General features: G+C 47.4%; 1 protein-coding gene across 1 annotated transcript in view; it reads left to right on the forward strand.

Annotated features, from left to right (window-relative positions):
* Positions 1–4,821: 4,821 nt before the first annotated feature.
* The window catches only part of LOC144772327 (uncharacterized), a 78,513-nt gene continuing 71,294 nt past the window's right edge, over positions 4,822–12,040 (forward strand). The window contains exon 1 of the mRNA XM_078656569.1: positions 4,822–5,002. Within this exon, the coding sequence (XP_078512695.1) occupies positions 4,979–5,002 (24 nt within the window). The 5' untranslated portion in view covers positions 4,822–4,978. The remainder of the gene's footprint in view (positions 5,003–12,040) is intronic.

The raw sequence follows: 12,040 nt of genomic DNA on the forward strand, positions 1-12,040 counted from the left end.
CTATGTAGGCAGAAACATGTCGACCAAATTATAGAATGGGGTAAAATTTATATCCCTATCTCAGAGTTTGTTTTCAATCCAATCCATTGGGGGTACCAGAATAAAGATTGTCCTCACCCACCAAGAGAAAATTTTAACTCACGCACTAATTTTGTGTTTACACTCTGCCCCTCCCTACCCTACACAACAGAGAAAACTTGTAGTGCGGGTGACAAAAAAAAACCCGGTCCTCTCCAACGGGAAAGTTGTAGCCACACTAGGTACCTTGCGTTCCCAGTGTGAAGAGGGGACCCTATGATGAAGCATGTCACCCTAGGGTGAGTGAGGGTTCTCGTCTTAACACAGCTGTGCTCCCAGTCCAATTTTCTTGTGTTCTTTCTTTTCTTTGTCTCCATCCCTGTACTTACGTGAGGTAGATTGTGTGGAGTACAATAGGTGGTGTTTAAATACTTCAATAAAACCCCTTACTGTGAGATACTGCACAGGTTATTTCTTAAAATAACAGCCTTAAAAAATTACTTCTGGCAACCCTATTGTGGTAAAGGGTGTTGCATGTGGAAAGTCACACAGAACTGGTATGAATGGGATCCATTCTTATTAAGAATTCCAGGGAACATACAAACATAAATTGCCCACTTGATACTGTAGTACTTACCGTCCTGCATATCCCCACCAAACCTCTTAACGAGGCCTCACTCTGGACGTGCATCTGGACGTGCATCTGCCAGGAAGATGCTCAAGCGCTAGAAATTAGACTGTAAATAGCAGAGCTCTGCTGACATATCTGCAAGGATTCCATAACAATGGTTGTTGTGGCTTGCTCATTTTTAGGTCTCGTGACCTATCAATGCGCATGCGCATTGAGAGAAGCGAGACTATAGGGCTTTAAATAAAGTTTACCTAACTGTGGTGCTGTGCCCGTGCGCTTTTAGGTCAATGCGCAAGCGCATTGACCTAAAATGCGCGTGCACAGCATCAAATCGCCAGCCATCTGTTGCCCAGCTTGGTGCCGCTCCACCCCCTGCCGGATCAAAGGCTTTCACGGCCGGCCGGCCGTGCTTTCAGTTTCACAGCCGCTTGGCCGGCCGTGTCTCCTTATTTGACTTGTTTTGCTTGTTTACCTACGTCTCTCTCATTGTTTCTATCACTTCGCAACTGTCTTCCCTGCCCAGTGCCTCTTACTTTGTCTTTTAACAGACTGTCTTTCACCTGCCTCCCCACACTTTCTCCGCTGCCTCTGTATTACTTGTTTTAATGTGTTTTTGAACGGAACACTAGTGTTTGTGTTTAAAACGCCCTCTGGCAGAACTCGGAACTTTGGACAATAAAGCACAGCTCCTCGGCAGGTCTGGCCTTCCGAAACATCCATGCCCCCCCTCTCAATTTGGTAACAGTTCTCCTACACCACACTGTCACCGCTGGGCAGTGCAGAACAGAAAGGCCTGACAGCCGATGGGGCAAATCCACTCCGCATCACACTCACTGTAGTCATCCCGGCAGTAAAATACAATGCATTTTGTACTTTTTATAAACACTTCAAACAACCCACCATGGTAAAGCTCAGGCTCCCCCCGCATGGCCACTCTCCCTGTTCTCCCCCAGCCTCCAACCCCCCCTCCCCCCTCCCCCTGTGTGCTGCATGACCACTTTGCGGTAGGGTTACCAGATTGGGCTACATCTCGCACAGTTCAGCGATATTTTGTCCAACTGTGCGAGGGGATAATCAAGTAGTATGGGCAACCAGAATTTGGGCTAGAATCCACGCAGTGTGCAGCAGATTCACAGACTGTGTCGCAGCCATGTTCCAGCCCGGAGCTGCTTAGCCACGCCCTTCTTGCCCCGCTCTGAGATCCTGCAGAGTTCATTCGGTTTAGTGACCGTACATGAATACAACAAAACGTGGCAAAAAAAGCACGTTCTTTCTTGTTGGAAAACTGAGATTGTGTCAAGTAATTATGGGTAAAGAGAAACACTTTCTTCTTTCTGCCACTTTGTGCTGGATTTGTTTGTGTACGGCCTACCTTCACCCAATTCCGTTAACAAAGCGCTGGCTTTGTCTAGAATAATGCAGTGATTTTATTTACTTTGCCAGCCATATTTTGTTGGATCTTCCCTGCTGGGATTAATACGTCTGATTTCTGAGTACAGCTTTGATTTCTTTTTAAACGTATTTCATGCTTCGAGAGGATGAATGGAGTGAGCACTTTGGCTTTTTACACCGGGCCGCTGTTGCCAACAGTATCTGTCTTTTTGTTGGGGGTGGAGGGGTGTAGCTGGTGTATTAAACAACCAAGCATGCTTCCGTCCCAACCTCGTGCCATGATCACAAAAGGTGTTGTGTAAAAAAACGTGTTTTTTCATTTTGCGCTACTTTGTTCAGCAGCTCTGTTAAGGCTTCACACATACGAGGTGCCTATAGCATTTGCGGAAAAATTAGTGTGCTACTTTTCCTGTTGAACTGTATTTTCTCATCACCTTCACTCACCCTCACCCTCACTCACCCTCACCCTCACCCTCACTCACCCTCAACCCCTCACCCTCACTCACCCTCACTCACCCTCACCCTCACTCACCCTTACCCTCACTCACCCTCAACCCCTCACCCTCACTCACCCTCATTCACCCTCACCCTCACTCACCCTCACTCACCCTCACTCACCCTCAACCCCTCACCTTCACTCACCCTCAACCCCTCACCCTCACTCACCCTCACCCTCACTCACCCTCACCCTCACCCTCACTCACCCTCACTCACCCTCACCCTCACTCACCCTCACCCTCACCCTCACTCACCCTCACCCTCACTCACCCTCACTCACCCTCACCCTCACTCACCCTCAACCCCTCACCCTCACTCACCCTCACTCACCCTCACCCTCACTCACCCTCAACCCCTCACCCTCACCCTCACTCACCCTCAACCCCTCACCCTCAACCCCTCACTCACCCTCAACCCCTCACCCTCACCCTCACTCACCCTTACCCTCACTCACCCTCACTCACCCTCAACCCCTCACCCTCACTCACCCTCACCCTCACTCACCCTCAACCCCTCACCCTCACTCACCCTCACTCACCCTCAACCCCTCACCCTCACTCACCCTCAACCCCTCACCCTCACTCACCCTCACCCTCACTCACCCTCAACCCCTCACCCTCAACCCCTCACCTTCACCCTCACTCACCCTCACCCTCACTCACCCTCAACCCCTCACTCACCCTCACCCTCACTCACCCTCACCCTCACTCACCCTCAACCCCTCACCCTCACTCACCCTCACTCACCCTCACCCTCACTCACCCTCACCCTCACTCACCCTAACCCTCACTCACCCTCACCCTCACCCTCACTCACCCTCACTCACCCTCACCCTCACTCACCCTCAACCCCTCACCCTCACTCACCCTCAACCCCTCACCCTCACTCACCCTCAACCCCTCACCCTCACTCACCCTCAACCCCTCACCCTCAAACCCTCACTCACCCTCAACCCCTCAACCTCACCCTCACCCTCACTCTCACTCACCCTCAACCCCTCACCCTCACCCTCACTCACCCTCAACCCCTCACCCTCAACCCCTCACCCTCACCCTCACTCACCCTCAACCCCTCACCCTCACTCACCCTCACCCTCACTCACCCTCAACCCCTCACCCTCACTCACCCTCACCCCCTCACCCTCACTCACCCTCAACCCCTCACCCTCACTCACCCTCAACCCCTCACCCTCAACCCCTCACTCACCCTCACTCTCACTCACCCTCACCCTCATTCACCCTCACCCTCACTCACCCTCAACCCCTCACCCTCACTCACCCTCACTCACCCTCAACCCCTCACCCTCACTCACCCTCAACCCCTCACCCTCACTCACCCTCAACCCCTCACCCTCACTCACCCTCAACCCCTCACCCTCAACCCCTCACCCTCAACCCCTCACCCTCACTCACCCTCAACCCCTCACCCTCACTCACCCTCAACCCCTCACCCTCACTCACCCTCACAACACATATTGTGTTACAATAGGTGTCACATTTGCGAAAGATAAAACTATTGGCATTGTAAATAACAAAGCTATTAATTTCGCTATTTTCAAAACAAGCACATAAATAAAAAATGTGTCCTTTACAATACCAATAGCTCAAACTTTCCTAATGCGAGACCTATTGCATTGCTGTGCTTCTCTCCCCTGCTGCACTCTCCTGCTCTCTAGAGATGTGGCCTAACGACCAGAGCTGCCATCTAAGTCACGTAAATACAAAACATGTTGCATTCCAAATGCTATAGGTGTCACATTCGCGAAAGTTATAACTATTGGCATTGTAAATGACAAAGCCATCAATTTAGCAATTTTAAAAACCAACAAATAAATAAAATATGTCATTTACAAGACCAATAACTCCAACTTTTCTAATGCGAGACCTATTGCATTTCCAATGCTTGTTTTAGAGGTAATTCTCAACGTTGACCCAACTGTAATGTAATACGAGAAAAACCTGTCATCCTACTTTAATGGGGGTTTTCGTTTCTGTATTGCAGTCTCTGTTTTGTTACCTTCCAAAGAAATGGGTTCTATCTGTCTTCAGAAATGTGCTATAAATATTGCTTCAAGAGGTAACATTTGAAGCCTAGGCCACTCTACTCTGGTTTTATTCACCTATTACTGTAACACGTGAGTAAAGGTTTCTTCTGTGTAATAGAACACGCAGGCAGCTCGGGTAGTGCGGCTGTCACGTGGCTGTCCCGCCTGTCTTCTCTGCGCATGCGCTGTAGTTGAGACACTATTCCGCGCATGCGCAGCACCTCCGAATCTGCAGCAGGAGGAGCTGAAGTCTGAGTCATGCTTGCAGGCTGCAGTACTTGAGCGTTTCCAAAGAAGGTCGACGGGTTCTTCGTTTTCCCTCTTTACTCTCTGTCCAATTGCAGCTCAGACTCCTCGTACTCACCGGTGAATTTGCAATTATAAGCAGGAAAGGAATGTCCCGCCAGGAACCCGCCACTGTAAGTAATACTTTGCATAGAAAAAGGTATGAAGACACCATATGTTATTCTGAAGCCACGCAGAATAATGTGTACATGCGAGTGGTTGGCCTTTAACCACGAAAATAGTCACAATGTCATTTGCTGCCTGTCATATGCAGAGCTCTCAAGTGCCCATTTTGTTCATGCGTGACATTCGGGGTCCTTCATAGCAGTGTTATGCGTGACATTGCCTTGAAGGCGTGACATTGTAAGTTACGCTTAGAGGTTAAATTCAGACCTTGGTTTAAGGAGTCTCATCATGCTATTGCTACAGGCTTCCCATCTATGCAAAGGTTGTACTGTAAAAGCCACCATGTTGTAAGGCCTGCCCAGTCTGAAGTTTTCAACCGACGAATCTGAAATGGAGGTCAGAACTGAAGCAGATTCCTCCAATGCCTGTTTCTGATGGAATGATGCCATAACATATGGGCATTAGAAATGTATGCTTAAAGTGGGGCCTCGTTCTTACCCACATAGCTGCCAAGTTTTCAGTTTGCCTATGTGTGGCCTTTCCAGTTATTAGGTGTGCATATATGTGACATATTAAGGCCATATGAGTGACACTTTATCGTGAATGGAATAAAACTAGTTATAACCATAAAATAATTTTCCCGTACTGATTCTCGTGACGATCAGACGTGAGGAGCCCGAAAACTGACTGATTCTGGCCGGTCGTGGTGATTGTGCCAACCGATGTGTTGCCCCCTTACTCACTTTGTATATAGAAACAAAATGGTCCCTGACACAATTCAAAATCACATTTAATGAGAATCTCGTTATTTCAAGTCAATAGATTATAAATCTAAACAAGGGGGGGAGATATATTATTTGCAAACCACAATGCTAAGGCAGCAAACCCAACACATATAATACAAAAAGTCACTTAATACTCAGTCTCTTCTTAGTACAAATGCAAATTTATTTACATATTGATAAAATTAGAAAAAAAGAGGATTGCAAACTGCAGTAAGAAAGGGGGTGCACAAGTGAATTGAAAGGAAAAATAGATTGAAAGACACAGTTAAGATATTTATGTACAACTAAAAATTCAATCTTTCAGTTGGACAACCAAAAAACAACGGGCCTACCCATACATTAATATCTGTATAGTTTGAATAAACAGGGCGGGAACAGGGACAGTGACAATTAGATGGTATAGGCCTCAAGATGAAGGGGGCGTTGTAGTCGACGTTTCGACCCTGGCGCAAAAGGGAAATTCACGACCTCTGCTGCGGGTCTTCTTCAGGACTGGGTACAAGAGGGGGGGTTTGGGGGGGACGGGGGGGAGGGAGAACCAAAGGTAACGTGTAGGGCTCACGTCAATACATCTGGACGGGTCACCTACTGAAGACTTGTAGGTGCAATTCAAGTTTGATTAGATGGTGGGGAGCACGGTAAATTAAAGAATCCCAAAATATTTTTTCAAAAGTATCATTCCTCGTATATTCAAGGTGGTCTAGTAGCTCGCTCACCCATACAAACGTAATGGAACTTAATTCCAAACAAAAGAAGTCCAGTTGGAAGGGGTCCTGGAAATTTTACTTCAGCCCAGAGAAAAAGGGGGGGGAGGGGGGATTCCGGGGACGACGGGCTCAGGCGGCCTTTTAGTCGATATGTCCAAGGCTTGTAGGTGTGTCCATATATATAAACTGTTACCCAGGTCCCTTGACCGATTGGGTTTACCCCATTGGTTTAATGGTCCCTTACTCACTTTGGACCATTTCACCATGGAATGGCCTTATTAATTATTAGATAAGGTGTTCACTGAACGTTAGGCGAAACAAATCAAAGCCTTCGATCAATTTGGTGTTACTAGGGGCTCCAATCTCTTGGATTACTCGAACTGTTCATTTCGCTCAATAAATGTGACGAGCTAATATGCCTATCATATAAAATAAAAAACTTCCAAAAGCATACCGTTTCTTCAGCTAACTTCACTTCTTGAATTACTATTCGCCCTAAAAAGTGTAAAGATTTATCTCACCCTGAAGAAATCCTTTGTAAGGACGAAACCCATTGGCTGTTTTTGATCGCCTTGACTGTGTTTTAAACCTGTATTACAATAATAAAGGAAGAACTTGGAAGAATATATTTGTGGACATGGATTTAAAGATTCCTTTTCCTTGTCTTGGTTAATTAAATGGTGCACCCTGACTTAAGGTTTCAGTTACCCAAGGCACAGGATGGCTTGCCAGCTCTGTCATGGCTTGCCACTTTTCCACTATACCACTATGCAAGAAAACATACATGCACATACAAATACACACAAAAGTTCAAATATTGCTCACTGTTCTGTTTAGTTTACTTTTGCAAAATTCAGGTCATGTAAACATCATTTATTAGCATAACCACTATAATCTGGTACATTAATAGTACAATAGAAGCAAACCAAGCTAAGATTCCCCGAGTTAATTCTGTTGTCAAATTACTTCTCTGGATTGGGCCAAACATTTCACAATAACAGGATAAGGTTTCTCATTATTAGTAGTACTTATTTTCTTTAGCTTAGAAAGTTGAAATCAGTAAGAAACCTGTGATGTTCTAATTATGAACAGCTTTTAAATTACCAACCCACCTTACCATTAACATATATGAAGTCATTAAAAATCAAACAGCATACAATCGCCCAATATATCACTCAGATGAAGGGGATCAAAGACCATCTCTCTGAAGCACAGGGGTATTGAGATGAAGTTATGCAGATTCACAGGGATGACCACTTTGCTTTCTGAGAAACAATATATACACTGCAACCTTAAATTTTAGCATTGTCATGCCCAAAAGCAAACATTTAATGCATTTAGATTGTTTTTGGCATTGTGCCACACTCCAGTTACAAAACACCACTTGAATGCGACAAATAATGAGCAAGTCTTTTTCAAACTGAATAAATGATAGTGTAATTTAATTATGTTTTACTTGTTTATGAAAAACCCTGGTTTTTTATTTCTCCAGAATCTCTACATTATTTAACTTATCTCCTTCTGGCCGATTGCTTTGGAGTCTTACAGAAGAAGGTTGTTGTATTACCGCACTGCTGCTAAAAGCACGGGACGAAGTTTGAAACCAGCAGTTGCTTGGAAGGCAGTTCCATTAGCAGAATAATGGCGTCAGAATCTTTTTTCCGCTCAGCAAATCAGCTTTGCTCACCTTGTGACTTTCACTCAGTGTGAACTTGAGCTTCAGCCTCAGGCACAGAGCTGACAGGACTCTGGGTAGTAAGTTTTTCATAATACTCCTTGTATGATGGATAGCTCCTTTTAAGTGCTACACCACAAGCAACTGGGCTGGAACAAGTCTGACAAAGACGCTGGATCCGATTGAGACACACCAAACACTGGTCATGACGGCACTTGTTATGTCTAGACTAGATTACAGCAGTGGTCTATTTCTCCAGATACTAAAAACACTGCTGTTCGTATGCTCTTGGGCATCCCTAAATTCCAATCCGCGAAACTCAACTCCGTAGTTTGCACTTGCTCCCGGTTGGCCAGTGTAGGATCCTGGCTTAGTATATGGTGCACTCTTATTTAAGTGAAGCACTTTGCCCTAATCCAGACAACCCTTATGGTGATTTTAGTGGTCTTAGACAACCTTAGAATGCTCTCTAAGGGGTAACTGTGGAGAGCAGCCTACAGTCTTGGTCCAGAAGGAGTGTTAAGCAGCTTGTTTTACCAGACCTAATCATGTAGTGTAGGTTAAATGAAAAAGAACCACACAGTGCAGTTATACACATAAGTCGATTCAATTGCAAGAGGTAAGTAAGCACCATACACAGTGGCCTCCTGGGGGAGACCAATCCATACACTTAGAAAGTGGAATGTGAACTGCGACCGAAGTCGGGACTTGGACTAGGAGACTTAGAAGAGCTGGGGACACAAGGAACCAGCCAAAGTAAGTACCCAGGAACCCCACGGAGGCTGTGTGTAGAGTGGAAACACAGCCATGTACACAATACGAGTCAACGGGAAAGTTGTTGCAGTTTTGAAGAAGGGCCCTTCCCAGTGGACCCTGAAGAAACCCAGTGAAAGACAGAAAGTTGCAGAGTCACCCCACCCTTAGATACCCCGGGATACCTACACCAGGGAAGCTAGGTGCATAGATGCGGAGTGACGCCAGAAACCACAGGAGACCGCAATGGAGAACTACAGTAAAGATGCAGCTGGTGAAAACTGTGCAAGAGTCCGATGGAATCCAAAGGTGGATTCTTGAAGAAAAGAACCTGCAAGCAGAGGGGATAGAGTCTATGCCACTGAGAGGTGACCAAGAGGCACGGAAGAGCAATGCCGACGCGATGACTGAAGATGCAGGAGTGATGGCGATGACCTTGTCACTGCAGCTGTGAGGACTAGGTGACACTGAGGAAGAACAGGAGCAGTTCACAAGCTGTCACATGTCGGAAGTCGAGAACCAGGGGTCCGGTGTCTGGCGGGAGCACCAGCAAGCCTTGGCAGCAGCAACAGACGTGGTTACCGATGAAGGAGCAACGTTGGGACCAGCAAGGGCCAAGGGACGCCCTAAGTGCATGAGAGTCAGAGCAGGCCCGAGCAAGCAGGTGAGCCCACTGAAGCAAGAGAAAACCCTCGAGAGGACCCACAGGCCAAATGCACAGGAGTCACAAGAGGACCTCGAGCAGCTCACCAAAGATGAAGGCCCATGGTGCAGAGGATGCTGTGAGGACGATGATCTTGGCAGGAAAAGATACTGGAGGCTGGAGCTTCTTGTAGCCCAAAGATCTCTGGAGTGCAGAGCCAACGGCAAGTCAACTTGGTACACAGGGTTTTGGTCCCAGCGGTTCCGACAAGGGATACTGGCCTCAAAATTGCAGAGAGGACAGGTGTTAGACCTGGTATCATTGGCGTCAGTCTCCCTTACATTTTTTCTGATCTGTTTTGCTGGTTAGATGCTTTGGCACTGTGCCACTGATATTCAGTGCCACAGTGCAAGTGCTCCCTATGTTAAATTGTCATACTAATTAGTGACTTCATGATTGGGTTATTTGATTTACTTGTCAGACCCTAGTACAGTGCACCATGTGTGCCCAGGGCTGGTAATCAAATGCTGCTGCTGGACTTGCAGCACTGGTTGTGCCACCCACAAAAGCAGCATGTAAAGTGTGTCTCAGGCCTGCCATTGCAGAGCCTGTGTGCAGTCTGTGACTGCCATGTCGACTTGGTAACTGCACCTAATTGCCAGTCCCTAAACCTTCCCTTTTCTTCATATCAGACACCCCTAAGATAGGCCCAGAGGCAGGGTGCATTGTAAGTATAAGGTAGGAAATGCCCTAGTGTGTGTGGCATGTCCTAATAGTGAATTACAGCCATTTTTGTTTTTGACTATTGCATGGCTACCTGTTTCCCATAGGCCAGAATGTGCAGTTTGATTATTACATCTTATAAACTTAACTGACTCAGGGAACATGGTAGAAATTCGAGTTTAGTATGCCTGAACTCTGAATCAAATACATTTTTAGTGAAGTTGGTTTTAACATTCTGTGTTTGAAAATACCACTTTTAAAGAGTAAGCATTTTCTTGCCTAACTATCCAAGCCTGCCTCTGCTAGGTTGTGTATTCCTTGTCTGGAGTTTGAGTGACAGGGGGTGGGGGATTCCAGGAGACAGAGTGAGTCAGCAGAGTGCTGAATAGAGAGATCCACATCTAGATGGATGGGAGGAGTTGCACCTGGGACCTGAATAAATAGGGCTGTGCCTTCCCTCCACAATGCTGGCTCTACCTCCTGTCGTGTGCCTGATGTCCCTGGCCTTCACTGTGAAAGGAAAGAAGGAGGCTTGTCAACAAAGTGCTCAGGACTGACCAGAACTGGTTTGGACTAGGCAGGGGCCTCTCTGCCTTCAGAGTACAAAGAGAATTTGAGTATAAATATGGGGACCCAAACCCCAAGAATTTAGGTCACTTCTGGGAACAAGACAAACCTTTTGCCAAGGAGAACCAAGGAAGCTGCAGGAGTTTGGACTGCCCCTCTGCCAGTATGCTGTTTGCTGGGTTGTCGACCCCCTCGACCCCCTCTTCACTACAGGAAACTCCATCACCTTCAGCCACACCACCGAACTCCCATGGACCGACCATCGTTGCGTCCACTTCACCTTCAGAACACCCACCATCCACAGACACCAGCACCTGCTTCCACAAAGAAACTGGACCAAAATCACCGATGACCAGCTCACCTCCTCACTCAACAACTCCACCCCAACCATCGCGGAAAACGACGACCCCAACACCGGAGCCCGAACCCTGCATAGATGGATCTCGGACAGCACCAACACCATAGCCCCCCTCAAGAAAAACAACAATACCCATGCCAAGAAAGCCAGATGGTTTACCACCGAACTTCGAGAGTCCAGGCGCACATGCCGCCGCCTCGAAAAGGCCTGGAGAAACACCAAATCCACAGAAGCCCACAACAACTTCAGAGCCGCCACCAACGCCCACCATCAACTCATCAGAGAAACGAGGAAAAAAGCGATTGAAGACAGAATCTCCACCCACGCACACAACAGCAAGGAACTCTTCAGCATCATCAAGGAGTTCGCCCAACCCACCAGCGAGTCTACCGACATCCCTCCCTCACAAGACCTCTGCGACAAACTCAGCATCTTTTTCCACCACAAAATCAAGAGCATCTACGACAACTTCGACGAAGACAACCAACACACTGAACCCTCACCAACCACCCCCGACACCCGGAAACCAGTGATTGATGACTGGACAGCCCTCACCACCGAAGACACACTGAAGACAATGAAGTCAATCCACTCAGGGGCCCCCACGGACCCCTGCCCCCACCACATCTTCAACAGAGCCGCCAACACCATCGCACCCATGCTCCGCCAAACCATCAACTGCTCCCTGGCGACCGCCTCATTCCCCGACGACTGGAAACACGCCGAGGTCAACCCCCTCCTAAAGAAACCCTCAGCGGACCCCACCGACCTCAAAAACTACAGACCCATCTCCCTGCTCCCGTTCCCAGCGAAAGTCATCGAGAAAGCCATCAAC

This window comes from Lissotriton helveticus, chromosome 8, assembly GCF_964261635.1.
Source record: "Lissotriton helveticus chromosome 8, aLisHel1.1, whole genome shotgun sequence".
Taxonomy (NCBI): domain Eukaryota; kingdom Metazoa; phylum Chordata; class Amphibia; order Caudata; family Salamandridae; genus Lissotriton; species Lissotriton helveticus.